Source organism: Daucus carota, chromosome 2 (genome assembly GCF_001625215.2).
Source record: "Daucus carota subsp. sativus chromosome 2, DH1 v3.0, whole genome shotgun sequence".
In the NCBI taxonomy this organism is placed as follows: Eukaryota; Viridiplantae; Streptophyta; class Magnoliopsida; order Apiales; family Apiaceae; genus Daucus; species Daucus carota.
Window position 1 is genome coordinate 19330373 of NC_030382.2, and position 19398 is coordinate 19349770.

The 19398-nt window shown below is 32.6% G+C and overlaps 1 protein-coding gene across 1 annotated transcript; it reads right to left on the reverse strand.

The window, feature by feature from the left end:
* Nucleotides 1-18257: 18257 nt before the first annotated feature.
* Nucleotides 18258-19398, reverse strand: LOC135150286 (protein ACCELERATED CELL DEATH 6-like). Its single transcript, XM_064086546.1, has 2 exons — nucleotides 19113-19398; nucleotides 18258-18949 (listed from the first exon to the last, which is right to left on the reverse strand). Exons 1-2 carry the CDS (start codon nucleotides 19332-19334, stop codon nucleotides 18293-18295), a joined length of 879 nt encoding a protein of 292 aa, XP_063942616.1. The 5' UTR covers nucleotides 19335-19398; the 3' UTR covers nucleotides 18258-18292.

Genomic DNA, 19398 nt, shown 5'->3' on the forward strand with positions numbered 1-19398 from the left:
AGAACCTTGGTGTAGTCTTTGTACTTTTACGCTTTTGCCGGTCTTGGATCTTAGGTATTAGGTCTTGGATCTTTTCTTTCTTCACGGTGCGAAGACGACTAACTCCCCGTTAGTGCGTCTAAGACTTGGGTCTTAGAACAAGAATCACCTTACTTCCCTTCACCTCACTGCAAAAGTTAGAACACAATATCTACGAAAACAAACAAGTTGTAAAAGACATGTTTTGAACTAGTATGTTATGGTACTAGTTCGGAGATGACAATAATATTCAAGTTATAAATATTAAAGTCAAGTATACTTGTGAACAAGTATACGTTTGATTACTCCAAGTTAAGTTAAGTGGGGAGTAACCAAAGAAGTCTTTCTTTTTAAGCTTAAGAGCTTAGGACTTCACTAGTATTCTTTTTCTTTTAGATGAACTCTTTATGATCGAAGAATACTTCATTTTACAAATATCCGTTTTGAGATATATGTGAAGATCTCGGAGATTGTAGAATATCCTCTCTTTTAACTTGATATACAAGCTTTTGAGGATATAAGAAAGCTTCCACGAACAATGTTCGGAATATTCGATATCTTTCCTGAGATATATAAAGTTAAGTTAGTGCGGGATCGAATAAGCTTTCTTTAGCTTCTTCAAAGTTTAGCAAGGATAATAACAACAATAAAAATATTGCTAAACTTTTCTTTTGAAGCTTTCGTGTATAAAAGCCCTTAGAATCGTATCTTTCTCTTCCACACAACGCTAAGGCGATAGATGGAAGAACGATCTTGCTTTTACAACGAATTTGACTCTATGTCAAATATCTCCCTTATTGGAGATAAGTACTCTTGAACCTTAGTTCAAATCTAGTAAGCACTTTCACGGATTTTTGTTCGTTCTTTTGTTCTCTTTAAAAGAGAAAGATATATCTTTAATATCTTGAACAAATCCAGATCTTTTGGTATCTTTTGGAGAACCTTGTAGAAGAACTTGTAAGATGAAGAGAAGTTGTGTACAAAGTTCTAAAACAAAATGGTTGGTTAAGACACAAATAAGAAGCTAAGTAGTAACCACTTACGAGAGATGGACCGGTAAAGTTCGTCGGAAAAATTCGCCGGAGGTTCGGCCGGATTTTGGCACTATGAACTTACTTGGGAAGCCCTTACAAAGGCATGGAAGTGGTTGTGGTTGAGCTCGGTTGGTGTAAGAAAGCTTGTAGATCAAAACCTTGAATATATGAATATATATTTGAGAGAGAGAAGGTTTTGGTGGAGAAGTAATTTAGAGAGAATATAAACTTGTATTTTTTGATAACTTCTCAAAATCTCAGCACTTTCTTGGCTCTTAGCTTAGAAGTATTTTGGTGTGTGGGAGGTTGGTATTTATAGAGGAAAGTGGGTGGAATGAATGGTTGAGATGAAAAGAAAATGAAGGGTGGAGAATGAAAAGGTGTGGATTGTGGTTTTGTTGTGTTAGTTGCCCACTTGTAGAATAGGACAAACAACTTTATGGGAGAATTCTCAGCTGATTTGTGTCACTAGAAGACAAGCACGCTTCCCAAGAATTTGATTAATAACATAATTTTGTATCGTTATTAAATGCGACGATTTTTCAGAACCTCCAATAAATTACACCAAAAATATGATAAATCATAGAATATTGGAAAATGGTGATCTGAAAATTTTGGTCAATTTTAGTCAAAGTTGACTTGGTCAAACGTCCAGTCAAAGATCCCAGTCAGTCCCTAAAAATTTTGGTCAATTTTGGTCAAAGTTGACTTGGTCAATTCAAGTCATTCTAGCAAGTAGGAATATTTTATTTGGATTTAGAATGATAAAACCGTCTCTAGTTTTGAATAAAATACGATTAGCCTTTTGTGAGTTTGAACAAAACTTTGGCTAATATTTTGATTTTGAGTAAAAAACTTAAAATATATTTCCTTGAAGATAAGATATTTGAGATTTGAAGAAAATAATTTTATGAGGTTAAAAGAATTTATTCAATTGAATAATAAATTTGATAGAGAGGAATGAATCTTTAAAAACTGAGACTTGAATAATTCATTTTTGTCTCTTCAAATAAATGTCAAAAGTGTTATGTAATTAGTTTATTTAGGTGACCTTTGGCTTGTGGATGACTTTGTCATTTAACTTACTCCCATTAATAGGAGACTCTTGGCCCTCCATTATACTTGTAACCTATATCTCATGGCCTATATAAAGGCATTTTGTATTGCTTGAAATCATATGAAAATCCTCACCATTCTCTTAGTCATTTTGTTCTTCTACTTGCTCTCTTTATAGTATATATTATATAACACGTTATCAGCACGATAGTGTAAATAGGTATTGGAAATCCAAGAAGTGGAAGGATTCTACGAAAATCTTGTTATTTCGCTTTGCCCATCAAGTAAGTACACTTCTTGTAGTTTACTTTGTTTTGCTTGCAAATAGTATGATCTTTATGTGCTTATTATGTGTTTGAGTCTTATAAATTTCGTATTTGGTTCATTGTTCATCGGAATACATTGATCTTATATTCGTTGCAAAGGTCTTTTGATCCTCTACAATTTTTCTTCTTCGCATATTTCTATAATATGCTCGTAAGTATGTCAAAATCTGCATTTTGTGTAATCTGATTGTATGATTCAAGTTGATATGCTGTCACTTCTAAAATTCATAGTAAATTGAATATTTTTCCAAATATCATGAGCAATACCATTCTGGAAACCTCTTTTCGATATCTACTTTTTGTCTTTACACTCCATTTCGATCTTCTGTGATTTCGATGTCTTAAATATCAAAATACTATCATAATCAGAAGCTGATTTTGCATCTGCAGTCCACAAATATTCGTTTTCTGAATTCGTTACTTGTTCGTTTTTAACGAGCCTTACCATTCTGAAAAGATCTCGGAATATTCTACGTTTTTCGTGTTTTATACTTTTCCAGATAAAATCGTCTTCATAGAGTAAATTGACATTCTTTGAAACTGAGCAGATTTGATTTTATCATAGAATTATGACTTATCATAGAGTAAATTGCTATTCTTTGATTTATGATATTGGATTAATATGTTTTGAGGTAATTCTTGATATTATTCTTAATTTGGGAGATTTAAGATATTTGAGCATGTGATTTTTGAGTATGTGTTTTTGGTATTTATCACAAATAGGATGTTTGGTTAATTAGTATAGACCTATTTGTGATATACATAATAAATTTATTAAAATCTTACCTTGATGTTTACTCTCTAGATAATTTGTTTTAGTATTTGAAATATCAAATCTTATAAAACTTGAGTTCAATGTACTTTATGTCACCCGGAAAAAAAGAAAAAATATTACTTGACATAAATTTTGGATGTGGAAATCCATCTAAGTGCCATGAGCCTTGGTGACACAATAAATGAGGAAAATAAGGCCTCTGAGTAAGATAAAGCAAAGGCTATGATTTTTTTTTTTGAAAAGATCCACACTCTTTGGATGGATCTGAAAGAAAAATATGACAACACAAAAAAAAAACCGGAAGTGATACTTCCCGAGGCTCGCTATGATTGGCATCACTTGCGCTTGCAAGACTATAAAAGTGAGAGCAAGTATAACTTTGCAATGTTTAAAATTACATCCCCACTAAAGTTGTGTGGCGAGAATATCACTGATAAAGATATGTTGGAGAAAACAAACTCCACATTCCCCGTCACATGCTCTTTCATCAACAATATCGTGAACGTGGATTCACAAAATATTCTGAGCTTATTTTAAGTATTGCTCCTTGATGAACAAAACCATGAACCCGATTGGTTCAACACCATTCCCTGAAGTGAATGTTGTGTCTATTCATGACTGTAAAAAAATAATAATAATAATAAGATCTTTTGACGTGGTCATGGACATGCCCGTGATTGTGGTTTTGGGCATGGTCGAGGTCATGATTACCACAGTTTCTCCATTTTTAATAAAATTAAAAAAAAATGCTCACCTCTAGAATTGGAGGAAAAACGAGGAGAAACCAAAGAAAAATGTGATGCCCTAAAGGATCACATCAGAATTAGTGATTTCTTTGAAAATGTGAATGTGGAGATGACCGAATTTGATGGTGGCGATAATTAAATCATATATTTAAAAGCCTTGCTTTGCTTATTGATTATAAAAATATTTACATTCGAACTCTGAAATGATTGCTTGAATATATATTATGAAATCTCCTTCTGTTTAAATTATTTCAAATATTTTATTTTCTAAAATATTTATATATTTTTTTTGAAGAAATATGGCCGGTAGCCTTTCATTATGTGACATGAAAGATGAAGAATCATTTTGTTTGGCGGATAGTGCAACAACACATACAATTTTGAAAAATAAAGCATATTTTTCGCATCTAACATTAGCCAAAGCTAATGTTAATACAATATCGGGTGCATCAGATATAATTGAAGGCTCCGGAAGAGCAAGTATAATGCTACCTAATGGTGCATGTTTATTGATTGAAAATGCAATGTTTTCCCCCCGATCAAAAAGAAATCTTTTGAGCTTTAAAGATATACGCCACAATGGCTATCATATTGAGACGACAAATGAACGTGATAATGAATATTTATGTATCACAACTATAGTCTCAGGGAGAAAACATGTGATAGAAAAACTCCCATCATATAATTCTGGATTATATTATACTTTCATAAATCCAGTTGAGTCACATATGACTATTAATAAAAGTTCTGTTGACCCGAGAAATTTTATTATATGGCATGATCGTTTAGGCCATCCGGGTTCAACAATGATGCGAAGAATTATTGAAAATTCAAATGGACATCCGCTCAAAAATAAAATTGTTCCATTGTCCAAAGATTTTTCATGTGTTGCTTGTATTCAAGGAAAATTGATAACAAAACCATCTCCTGTGAAAGTTGCCATTGAATGCCCAAAATTTTTGGAGCGAATTCAAGGAGATATATGTGGACCAATTACCCCATCTAGTGGGCCATTTCAGTACTTTATGGTACTCATTGATGCATCAACAAGATGGTCACACGTTAGTTTATTGTCCACTCGTAATGTTGCTTTTGCACGACTCCTTGCTCAAATAATTCGATTACGAGCACAATTTCCTGATTATAATATAAAGAAAATACGATTGGACAATGCAGGAGAATTTACATCCCAATCTTTTAAAGATTATTGTATGTCTATTGGGATTGAAGTGGAGCATTCTGTTGCCTACACACACACACTCAAAATGGTCTTGCCGAGTCTTTCATTAAAAGGCTACAACTAATTGCGAGACCATTACTTATGAGAACAAATTTACCAACTACTGCCTGGGGACATGCAATATTACATGCGGCTTCTTTAGTTCGGTTAAGACCGACTTCTTATCATAAATATTCCCCACTGCAACTGGTAAATGGTCAAGAACCAAATATCTCTCACTTGAAAATTTTTGGGTGTGCTGTTTATGTTCCAATATCCCCTCCCCAACGAACAAAAATGGGACCCCAAAGAAGATTAGGGGTATATATTGGATTTGATTCTCCCTCAATTATTAAATATTTGGAGCCCAAGACTGGTGATTTATTCACGGCAAGATTTGCCGATTGTCAATTTGATGAGACAGTTTTTCCTGCATTAGGGGGAGATAAGACAAAATTTGAAAAAGAAAAGCAAGAAATTTTGTGGAATGCAGTATCCCTGTCTCATTATGATCCTCGTACAAATCAATGTGAACTTGAAGTTCAAAAGATTATCCACCTACAAGAAGTCGCAAATAGATTGCCTGATTCATTTACTGATGTCAAAAATGTGACAAAGTCACATATACCAGCTGTTAATGTTCCTTGTAAGATTAAACTTCCTGAAGAAGATAATAAAATCATGCTAGCAAATGATTCTAAAGCACGCCAGAAGCGTGGTAGACCTATTGGATCCAAGGATAAAACTCCAAGAAAAACAAAGAGACTTGATAATAAAGTTGGAACATCAAATGACATCGTAGAATTGATCACTGAAGAGACGTCTTCCAAAGATGATCAAACACCTGAAATTGTTGACAATGAAGAGATCTCGATAAATTATGTCATTTCAGGAAAGAGGTGGAACAGAAAAGAAATTGTCATGGATGATATATTTGCATATGCAGCTGCACTTGACATTTCTGAGGAAATCGAGGATCATGAACCTAGATCAATCTATGAATGTAAAAGAAGAAATGATTGGCCAAAATGGAAAGAAGCTATTGAAGCTGAACTGAAATCACTTGAAAAACGCCAAGTTTTTGGACCTATTGTCCAAACACCTGCAGGTATAAAACCCGTCGGATATAGATGGGTATTTGTGCGTAAAAGAAATGAGAAAAATGAAATTGTGAGATACAAGGCACGCCTTGTTGCTCAAGGCTTCTCACAAAGACCGGGAATCGATTACGAAGAAACTTATTCCCCGGTAATGGATGCAACAACATTCAGATTTTTAATAAGTTTATCAATTCTAGAAGGGCTCCGAATGAATTTAATGGATGTTGTAACTGCCTACTTGTATGGATCACTCGATAGTGACATTTACATGAAAATTCCTGATGGGTTAAAAATGCCTGAAGCATATAGTTCAAGACCCCGAGAGATTTACTCAATTAAATTACAGAGATCATTATACGGATTGAAACAGTCGGGTCGTATGTGGTACAATCGTCTCAGTGAATATCTCTTGAAAGATGGATATACCAATAATGTAATATGTCCATGTGTTTTTATTAAAAGGACAAAATTGGGGTTTACTATCATTGCAGTATATGTTGATGATTTAAACATCATTGGAACCCCAAATGAACTTCATGAGACGATTGGATATTTGAAAAGAGAGTTTGAAATGAAAGACTTGGGTAAAACAAAACTCTGTCTTGGTTTTCAAGTTGAACATTTATCTAAAGGAATCTTTGTCCACCAGTCTTCATATATTGAAAAGATTCTGAAACGGTTTATTATGGATAAGGCATATCCTGTGAGTACACCTATGGTTGTACGATCCTTAGAAAAGAATAAGGATCCATTTCGCCCAAGAGAAAAGGGAGAAGAACTTCTTGGTCCTGAAGTACCATATCTTAGTGCCATTGGTGCACTAATGTATCTTGCCAATTGTACACGTCCCGATATTGCATTTTCTGTTAACCTTTTGGCAAGACATAGTTCTGCTCCAACTCGAAGACATTGGACTGGCGTGAAACAAATATTTAGATATCTTCGAGGAACAATGGATATGGGTTTGTTTTATTCTAAAGACTCAAAAATTGAATTAGTTGGTTATGCAGATGTTGGATATCAGTCTGATCCCCACAAAGGTAGATCTCAAACAGGTTATGTATTCACATATGGTTATACCGCAATATCTTGGAGGTTTACAAAGCAGACTCTTGCAGCAACTTCTTCGAATCATGCTGAATTATTGGCACTACATGAAACTAGCCGGGAATGCGTGTGGCTAAGGTCTTTGGTCCATCATATTCGAGAATCATGTGGTCTTTCAGTTAATAAAGGAACTCCTACTATTCTTTACGAATATAATGAAGCATGTATCACTCAGACCAGGGAAGGCTACATTAAAGGAGATCGAACAAAGCACATTGATCTGAAATTCTTCTTCACTCACGAACTTCAGCAGAGGGGAGATATTAATGTTTGTCAAATTCGCTCATGTGAAAATCCAGCAGATTTGTTTACAAAAGCACTTCCAACATCTTCTTTCGAGAAGTTAGTACACAAGATTGGAATGCGCAAACTTCGGGACATCTTGTAGTTATGTTAAAATGAGGGGGAGACATTATTTTAAACTATGTAGAACACATGTACTCTTTTTCCTTCACTAGGGTTTTTCCCACCGGGTTTTTCCTAGTAAGGTTTTAATGAGGCATGATGTTAGTACAAGTCATCCAAGGGGGAGTGTTATGTAATTAGTTTATTTAGGTGACCTTTGGCTTGTGGATGACTTTGTCATTTAACTTACTCCCATTAATAGGAGACTCTTGGCCCTCCATTATACTTGTAACCTATATCTCATGGCCTATATAAAGGCATTTTGTATTGCTTGAAATCATATGAAAATCCTCACCATTCTCTTAGTCATTTTGTTCTTCTACTTGCTCTCTTTATAGTATATATTATATAACAAAAAGAGTGTTCTAAAGAATATAATGGATGTATATTCGTTGTTCAAATTTCTTTTGCATTTTGCTTTTGCAATTATAAAACAAGAAGATATCATTACTCGATATTTCTCGTCCGATAAATTGCGGTTTAAAAACTTTGAATACTCCTTAGACAGATATTGAAAATATTTTTGCAAACATGGAGTATCATTTATATTTATGTAATATAAACTCCTTTTGAGCTAGAGTTGACCATTTGACTTTTGATAAAACCATTTAAATAGTATGTCCTATTGGAGAGGATTCTAAGTGTATTTAAATTTTATGTAAGTTATACAAATACCAAAATAATCATTTATCAAAGATGTCCTTTTTGGTATTTGCCAAACAAATATAAAATTTAAATATTTCTAAGTGTGTGCTTCCTCTACATGTATGCATGGTTTAAACAAATTAATTTTTGCACGTAATAAGGGAAAAAAATCCTCTTATAGTTGCTTCCTGCAAAAATAAATTAGCTAGTCAGTATGTGCTCAAAAAGATTTAATTCGACTATAAGAATTTAAAATTTTAAAAATTGAGTCAATTTTCTTCTTCCCCTTTTGTTTGGTAAACGACCAAAAAGTATTTAGAATAAGCTTTGTAAAAAAAAGAAAGGTCTGACATATACTCATGGCGAGGTGTGAGTTTTGAAGATTTTTAGAAAGACACTTCATGGTATGATTTGTGAAAGAGTTAAGGAAGTATGAGAAAATTATACGAATTATCATTTTAAAACTTTCATGACAATTCATAGTTTAAATGTAATTGAATAATGTTTTGCAATTGAAACATAAAGAATTAATTAAGTAGTAAAAAGCTGGCCATCTTCATGTGCTGCTCGTGGTGGGTGCAGAATAAAGAAGGCCGCAACCCTTAAAAACCCTATAGTTTGATCAGTTCAACCCTATAGTTAGACTCACCTAATTCTTGTAAACTTTTGCTCCTGATGCCAAATTAAATAATGATTTAAGAATATATATAAAGTAATATATAGCTGAGTATATAATAATTAATTTTATTAAAACAAATAACAAGAATAAAAAAGTAAACAATAATCACACAAAATAAAGATTTACTTGGCTTGAAAATTTCTGTGTCACAAGCTGTACTAGTTTTATTCATCTATCACAATTTTGTTGTGTTAGAGTTTTACAATTACATGAAAGTTTTTATAAGAGAAGAAACTAGACCTAAATAAATCAAAAATTAAAACGGATTCTTGAACCCCTTGATGCTCATGTCATGTCTAGGTACTACACAAGAAAAAATGATAAAGTCCGATCCAATTTATCATAATCGATTAGTTAAGATGTTGGTTAAGCGTTAAAATAACAAAACCATCTTGTAACAATAGTTGGAGATGTTTGGTAAAAATTTACAATTGAAAGACATAAGCGTTCCATCATTTTAACGATTTTAGTATCTTCGCTTTAATATTTTTGTATATGATCAACAACTAATTGTCCGGTTCATTTGTATGGTCATTGGTCTACCTGACTTTTCATCTCGAAATAACTATTTTGTGTGGTCATTATGTAAAATATTTTGTTTTTTTAAACAATATGATAATTAGTGGATTGTTAACTAAACTTACTAATTATTAATTAGTATTCTAGAAGGAAGTTCTTTGAAGACAAAAAACACCGTAGTATCGGAGATCAACATCACAACCATCCATTTTAGTTAATCCAATGGTGATAAGTGTTTCTTTTCTTTCAAAAATAATTAATTATTTATTACCTAAATACATAAGTATACGATCATAGTATACTGTTGTAATGGTTTTTTAGGGACAGTTTCTTTGCAAAACTTAAGTTTCGCTCTGCAGTTATGGCTATTATTTTTTAGTATCATTTCGGAATAGTGCGTTGTTCTGCAGGTGTCGTCATCAGTTTCTTTATCCATCTTCTAGCAAGAGCAACTGTTGTCCTACTAAATCATGGTTCATATTCAAGAGTCCTCAAGTTTGTCATTTTTTAACCCGCTATCCTTCACTAATCAAATTAAAGTAGAGTTAAGTTAAGTGGAGAACTAAATTACCTCTAAACATCTCTAGTGATGATCCTGACTGAATGTGATGGTGTTGCAATCAAAAGCCTTTATACACTGTTATTACCGTCTCATTCTGCAAGAATCGTGCCCCGGTGACTTTCGTGTTAAAAGATTGTGCTTTTTTTTTAACCGCCAATTTATGGAGAATGGGGTACGTTATTGTACTCCTGTATATCACGTTTATGTCTCCTAAAGATGGTTCCTATATTCACGTATACGGATTACTTTTCAATTTTAAAAACTGACATAATCTAGATAATCATAGCCGTATATATAATGCGATGTTAATTCAATGGTGGATTTTTTGGTCTCCGAAGTCCATAAATAATTTAGTTCTACACCGAACCTAACTCTTCTATTCTATATTTCTAACAACCTTTATTGATCCCAACAACTCCCATTAATGTCTCATCAGATCAATAAATGAAACGCGAACTAGAAAAAGAAGACTACCGTATTTAAATAATATATGAGCGCAGAACGAAGAAGAAGCAGTTTTATGAAAGAATAGCGACAAAAACAAAGGCCAACACCATCTCTAACAATCCTATAGTCTGACCAGTTCAACAATTTAAATGGACATTTTTTAGTACTCCCTCTGTCCCTCTCATTTCTTTATCATTACTCTTTTGGGATGTTTCTCTCATTTCTTTACGTTATTATAAATAATAAGTTTTTCTGATCATTACACCCACTATCTTCCTCTGCTATCTCATATTTAACAATAAAAACTGCTATTATACCCATTACTTTCCTTCACTATCTCAAATCTATTATTAAATATTGGTAGGTCCTGTCCCGCTCTAATGTAAACAATTGAGGGAGGGAGACGGAGGGAGTGACATTTTTTATGTTACTCGAATTTTTGTCTCCTAAGAAGGAAAAACCCACATAAAATTAAAAAAGCTGCAAGATTCATAGGTTCTTCGTTAGAAGATCATACTACTTCTTTATTCACATGGATAACTCAAACTACAAAAACATTAAATAAACTTAACACAGAGAGTATTCGGTATAGATGAATGGAACACAAGGAATAAACATATACCAGAATAAAGAAAGGCAGTTGTATCCATCACATGTGACAGAAACAAATGCCATTACAAGAGTCTCCGTGAGAGAATAACAAAGCTAAATTATATATGATAAATGTTAGCTACACCTACTGTTTCGTATTTAAGAGTACTATAGGAAACTTTATGGGCCGGCAGTGTCATTTTTATCAACTTTAAACTTGATCTTAAGTTGTAGATTATTTTAATTTAGCAACCCACTAGTTGTCTAATTCATTTGTTTGGTCCTTTTAACTTCTTATCCCAACAACTTATTCCGATATTTGTTTCTTCCAATTACTGGGTTGTTAAATTAAAAAATTAAAACAGTTCAATCATCTTTATAAAATTTATGCTCCTTTGATTTCATACATATATGCCATTATTGTAGTTCGACCAGTTAAATTAACTGCTGTAAACTCTTAATCGATCCTGTAGTAATCGACCAGAACCTTTTTAGGGGACATGGTGCTCCTGATACCAAAGAAGCGGCGAGCAGTTTATGTTGATTGAAAAATATAATGAGATAAAATTATTATTAACCTATAGAGTTAAATATATGATGGAGTAAGAATGCTTGCAGAGAAGAAATTTGTTCTCCCGAAAACTGATGTATTTCAGAGGTTTCATGAACATATTGGACACTCGTTCTTCAGTCTTGCAACAACCTGGCAGATATGTATCTTCCTCTCCCTATTCTTGACCAAATACCAATTACCAAATGAACTAATGTTTGATACTCCTAAATCTGAGGATATATACTCTTGATATCTAGGTTACAAGTATGAAAACTCTGATAAAATAAGTAAGAATACATTCCCATTATTATCACAATATTTTTACACATAATTTCATCATAAAACACAAACAAATATTGGCATCTACGATAAAACCGAAAGCCCTCCTTTCTGAATATAAGAATGTTGTTGACTCTGTAATCATGAAAAATACCATATTATATAAAGTTTTAAAAAATATATAGTACTAGTATTTTTGCCCGCTTCGCTAAGGCATTTTTAATGTTTAATTTTTTTTCTTTTTAAAATATTATTGAATATAAAATATTTTATTTGCTTGTTGGAGTTGCTTTCCCAATATTTTGTTCTCCATTTTTAATTTACTCTTGTGGAACTTAAACTGGATATTTCTAATATAGATTAATATTGGCTGTATATAAGTAGATTGGGTTTTTTTATCTGTGAACGGGTAATATAAATGTTCTATACGGGTTTGCCTTTTGTTTTCAGTTTAAAACAGCTGTGTAATAGGGTTTTTTGTGTGTTTTATATTCGTCAACTTTTCTCAAATGATCCTTTACTCTCTTCGTCCCCCTTTTATATTGGGGGACTAACGCTCCACGCGCATTCTAATTTTCTCATAAATTATAGTTGGATAAATTATTTTGAATTTTCTTTCTGAATAAAAATTTACTATCTAAATTTTTATAAAAAAAGAAAAATTCCAATACATTTTTTATAAAGCTATATTTTATATGCACATTAAAATACGTGTAGAGTAATGTAGATACTATATTTTTTCGATGAATCAATTATTAAATAATAAATCTCATTCATATATCCAATTTTCAAAGTTCACGCTATTTTTATACAATTTTTTAAACCTCACTGTCCTAACCCAAATAAGCAAATTGAATGGAACTCTACACTTTTCTTAATTTTTAGGTATACGGTTATTTTTCATCCTAATTTGGAATTTGAATTAACGGATTCAAAATTTTGATACACACTTTTATTACTTCATATTAAATTTTAAACATATTATTCATTTTATTACATTTTATTTATATCTCAATCAAAAATGTATGTGAAAAATGAGGTTCAATTTCATGAAAAACATAACAAATATTCGCTTGTTCTTCATTTTTACACTTTTTTGTAACATGTCCGCAGAGAGTACCGGGACCTCAGCAGAAATTGCAGCTAAATTCCTAGCTGTGGGATTAAACTTCTCTGCCAATGCACAAGTCAAAAGCAAGAAATGTTCCTTATTTCCGGTACTCCATATTTTGAGATATTGGTAACATCCATGACTGAAATATGTATTCCATGGCAAGAAATATCATATTAGATTTTTACAAATTAAACAGCAGTAGTCTAGTAGCAAAATATGAATCTGAATGAGAATTTTTATATTAGATTACTATTTGATTATTATTATTCATGTACCAATAAAATCATGGGTATAATAATATGTTTGATTTGATTATATTAGTGAAATAATTATTATTTTTCTTATAATTATAATAAAATCAATCTATTATTTATTAAGATTTGGATAGTTGATTATTTTTTTTTTAAGTTTTTAACAAAAAAAAACAGATTAAAAAGGTATTAATAAAACATGAATTTCACTATTTTGAAATTTTACATATTTAGAATGTTTTTTTTATCATTTTAAATATTAAAATGTTATTTCCTCTATCTGCTATCTTTCTCTTCGAGCACAACAATAACAAAGTCCACAAGAATAGATTAACCCTTACAACACACATTACTGGATAGAATAATTATGCAAATTTATTTAAAAGAGACCAGATGCTAATTCTCAGGGGAACTTTTGTTCCCTGCAACTTGGTTTATTGTTCTTCTAAAGAATGACATGGGGTAACATAGTGATTTCGGCAAATTAGATAGTAATAACTTCAACTACTACTCTAGAAGCTTGTTGCAGGTGCTAAGTGCTAACACCAATAGCTCCGGCAAAGCAGCATGAAGGAATGGAGTTTGAGAGAAGGGCATCATCTGCTATGAATAGTGCGCCACCTAGTAGTGATGACATCTTACGTACGTTGAGTGCCATCTTGAGTTTTGGATCTTTAAGGGTTTTTTTTGGCAAATGCTACCTGAAATAAATAAATAAAAGCTACAGTCTACAAACTGGCCGTAATGGATATCAAATGATTGCACCCTCTTTTGTAGATCATCTGCTAAAAGTCGAGAAATTTATGAAAAAATGATGCAGGAGAACAAATTAATAGAAGTACGATAGTCTGTCAAGGAACAACTAAAGAAATATACCTCCATCATTCTCGTGTAAACAACTGACACCATTAGAGGCTGCATAGATAAAACCAAATCCAATGCTGCCATTAAAAGCTTTGGTTTTATAGCATCTTTTCAAGTTCTATATATTTCAAACAACTAATCTTTAGAAGGAACATCTGACTGCAGAGCCATAAAACCATAACAATAGGTAGGACACAGAAGTTCCCGTGTTGGTTTAACAGTAATGCCTAGCTTTATAATGTTCTGTAACTCTTACCAAATTATTTTAACCGATGAAAATCTACTGAGACAATGCACTTCAATGGTAAGAATAGATCTCCAATGTAAACAGAATATATATCCCACAACAGCAGTAGCAATTGTTGCATAGTCATCCCATCTCAAATATATTCTTAATCTGCGTCTTGAAGCATGGTACAAACTTGAAGCAACTCCTACTCCAATCAATGAAAGAGCATAAAGCTTACTGTTTAGATTTTTTTCTACATCTTATTAAATGAGGGAGTGAGCAAAATTGCATCCAACCAATATAAAGAGTGTGTACACTATGTGACAATAATGTCAGAATATAGTAAACCATACCTGGGGGTTTTGTATCTGAGAACCGCAAAAGGAATTGATGTGAACACATTAGCAATTATTTCTACAGAGTTCCTGTCACCTGCAGCAATGGTGAAGAACCTGTTAGCCAGCGCATAAAGTTTTTATAGTAGCTCTGTACGACTTCCAATTAGATTTAGGACATACATTTAGTACTATCATCTTGCAGTACTAAACTGTAATATAGATGATTAGTTTTAGCATAACATAGCCGTAAGGGAGAACCTTCAAGAGATTACAACATAAGTAGCTTTTGGTTTAAATTATATAGTTATCATATTATCAACACTTTAAACTATAGATTGTCATCCCGACAAATATTGCTAAAGGTCTTCAATATTGTTTATATTACCATTCATACAACAGTAACAACACCCATGAATGGGCCTAAGACATGAAGGACTTTGCTGCCATATTCTCCTGCAAAAAAAAAATACAAAAATAAGAACAGTGAGACGCATCCAGCACGAGGTCATATGAAAATAATATTGTACTAATTGGCAGGAACATATGTACTTACTGCACTCTCATTATCTGTTTAGCTCTAATAATTGCACTCTTACATCTCGACTGATAAAAGTCACCCTGCGGATTCATCTCTTGCTAATCAAATGGCGAATGAGGCACGAGATGGACTACCCTCCGGAGCTTTGCTTGTTTTCAAAGTATTCCAGGAATTCACAAGATAAAAATGACAATCAGTTGAAACTGATTGCCCACAAGACCTTGCTTATTGGCAGTGCAGAACGTGTGGTTGCCACACAAAACCTGTTTTAAAAAATTAACACAAAAAAGATTTAATTTAACTCAATAAACACTTATTGCATCTTCTGACAGAGCAACACAATTTCAATCATGCAACAATCTGACTCAAACTAAAACTACCAGTGCCTCCAACACTTTTATTGCATTCGTAGAAACACTAATTCCAGAACCTGAACCATCTTTCTCTTTAGCTACACAATCAACATCACTCCCATCTTTCTGCTCAAACTCCATCAAAGCAATCAAAAAATAATGAAAAAGAAACACATCAAGTAAACAAATTTAGAAAGAGTAATAGTCTAAAATGATAAGGACTTTCAGTGCATAAACACTATGAAGTCTCAATGTTTGATATTCATTGTCTAAAGACTCCTGGTAACATTAAACATCAATATCAGTCCGTGTAATCCTCAAACAAAAAACTCCAATAACTCTCAAATATCCGTACAAAATATTCTATAACAAAAGATCAAAAACAAATATTCTATAACAAATATTTAACATACCTGCTAAATGATTTCGTTTCCCCTGTTAGACCCCATTCCCGAATAGCTTTATGTTTGTCATCGAATCCATCTGAAATGATATAAAAGAAAACGGTAAACAACATCTCAAAAGAGACAATAATATTACAAACTCGGAAATTAACAAATCTTGGAAGAGTTTCAATAAATATTACTATGAGTATCTAATATATAATAGCTTATGAGTATCTAATATATAAACACGGAATGCGGCAAGAAAAACAATGCAAAATGAAATATAATTAACTAAAGTTGGAAATTGAAATTCCAATAAACAATTATGCATGCCTATATATCATACGTGTCGCCGTACATAGTATTATCTTTTTTTTTTTAAAAATTTCAGAAATGCAAGTTGCCAATACAGTATTGATAGGCCAACAGAGATCATTATATAAAACTATAAACAACCAACCAACTCTGATCTCCAACACAACTGCAAGGATTTAGGAGCTTATTAGGTGCAATAACTTCAAAAATGTAGTATTAGAAAATATTTTTAAAAATATAAACGAATGTAGGATATTAAAATGTAGGATATTAAAGGACAGAATACTTTGATATAATATCACACATTTGGGCCAGAAATGAAAGTTAAAAAACTATATATTATCTTATCACATATATGATATCTATAACCTGGAAGTAACTCTGGCCTTTTACTTTGTTGCCAATATGCAGCTTCAACATCTCTTGGCCAACGTAATTTCCTATGTTAAATTTGCTTTAGTACATCCTTAAAGTCCAAATCATTTTCAACATTGTTTTATTTCATATATCAACTCTCCACAATGCTTTCCCATAACAATTTCCAACGCCAAAACTTCAGTATAAACATTATTGTTATTTAAATATCAAATGCAAGAACCAATTTATCTTAAAAATTAAAATCAGAATGACTACTAATAACAATAATAAATCACAGAAGTCTGAATACTTAATTCAACACATGGATCCATGTACATATAAGAACCTGTAACACTGGTCCAAGTTCATGTTCTTAAGACATCATGTTCTTAAGACATCACGTAAAAGTTAAACTTAATAAAAGAATCATAAAACAAAGATGATAAAAAAACAAAACAAAAATTTGCAAGAAAGAACAAATTAACAAAACTGAATTGGATGTACTCCCTCCTTGTCACTCAGGCTTATAACATATAAACAAACATACTAACATGTAAACTCTTTTAACACTTTAAGCAAACAAATGGGGTGCAAACTGAATATATAACACATCTTTTAAAAAAGCAGATAACAAATAAAACGCAGTAAGAGAGAAAAGCTCTCGCACCTCGCAATAAAACGTAATAAAGCTTACGAAGGATGAATCTGCGCAAAGAAAATACAAACATCGATCAGATTCGAAATTTTAAATATAAGAGATACATACACCTATACATACACATCAGTTGCGCCTCAACCTTCAGATCTCTGTATTTTTCTCCGTCTTCTTCAGAGTTTCACCTGTGAAAACCGATTCGATCGATCTGATTGGGTTAGGTAATTTCATCAATTTTGAATTGAATCCGTGAGTTTGTGATTTATTGTGGATTTTTCTGAATCGAATTTAGTTTGTATGTTTTTTTTTTGTAAAGATAGGGTTTTTGCACTTTTAAAATCTCTGTAGAGAAGTAGAGCAGAGAAGTAGTGGAGGGGAGTATGGATTCATGTGATTTGAATTTAAGTGTGGCTTCTTCCCGAAGCTTCACATGTTTGAATAAGAAATTTGTGTGACTGTGAATAAATGACAGTAAAGTTAAATGGGTCATGCTTCAAAGTTCAATCTATGCTTCGTACGCGACGGAAGTGAGCAAAAAACGATTTGGAGCTTGCTCTGCAGCAGGCGAATCCTTCCAATTGAGGCAGTTTTGATTTAATTAATATTTGTATGCACAGACACGCAGCAAAAGTAGCCACAACAGTACAAAAACGGTAGTCAAAGAAATTAATTAAGTTTGACTGGTTGTAATGTTTGCTTTGAAACGAATGGCAATTGTTGTAATTTAGCATGAAGTTTTAGGATAGGGGGTGTAAATATGTTGGCAAGAGGATTCAGGATTTATTATATAGATAGATGACAGATGGAAATAATTAGCACAGGAATGCATATTCAATCCGCATTCCTCTTCACATGACGGTCGTATATCATCTTGATCAATAAAACAATGACGAAAAGAAAGAAGAAGGAACCAATGAGGCAAACAGTAATGGCGATGGCCGGTGAGTGAGATAACACCACATACGTTCCAGTAATGAAAGTCAACATCATTGCCATGACAGAAACAATGTTGAGCCCAGTTGATGCAGCATTTAGTTTGGACACTTGATGGGGATCTTCGTACATAGATTCAAGAAAGTAGAGAAACAAAGAACATGTTGATAGTAGCAAAGCCAGTGCATCTGATACCATAAATGCATTAAATGCAGTCTTTTTAGAGAGAATTACCAATCCTTCATCAACCTCTCCACTTTGATGTAGACCACCCGGCATGGTAAATCCTACAGTGAAAGTGACCGTAGTTATTAGTGCACTAACTACTATCTGGGTGTTGGTCCTCTTTTTGTACCTTTCCAGATCTTTTTTCATCTGTGCATTCTTTTCATCGATCAATATTTTTGTATATTTATCAAAAATGAAATCCTTTTTCTCTCTTTTACTTCGAAGCACTGAACTTTCTAAGATATCCGTATCCTTCTTCATGCTTTTACGCCAAAATTTTCTGGACGAATTAGACTGCACATCATCAAGTGCAATTTTAATTTTCACCTATAAATAAAAGAACAACCAATAATTAGTAATTATAAGAAGACATCCTATACATATGACTAATAACTTTACTCAATACTCTGCAAAGATCTGTTACGAAAGGATCAAAGAACTAGTTTATGTAAAAACTAAAAAAGAAGAAAAAAGAAGGTTTTTTAAGTACCTGCTCCGCAATGATATCATCTTTAGAATACAGCATGTCCCTAGGAGTCCAACTTTTCTTATTTTTTACCATTGTATTAAGTCCCTTATGTTCAATAAGTTCTGGTACGAAACAACCATTAGAGATAAGTAGATGGAGAGGTGTATCACCATTGACATCTTGCTGTTGTAAAAGCTGGTCCTTGTATTTTTGGGGACAATGTTTTAGAATACCTTGTACCATATTTTTATTATTTTTAGCTGCTGCCAAATGTAGTATATTCTGACTATCTTTGTTAACAGCTGTG

Bases quoted from the DNA above. Each gene is read 5' to 3' on its own strand.
- LOC135150286 (XM_064086546.1), bottom strand. From the start codon at position 19,334: ATGGTACAAGGTATTCTAAAACATTGTCCCCAAAAATACAAGGACCAG. The intron at 18,950-19,112 runs GTACTTAAAAAA...TTTTATTTATAG, and splicing joins ATGATATCATTGCGGAGCAG to GTGAAAATTAAAATTGCACT.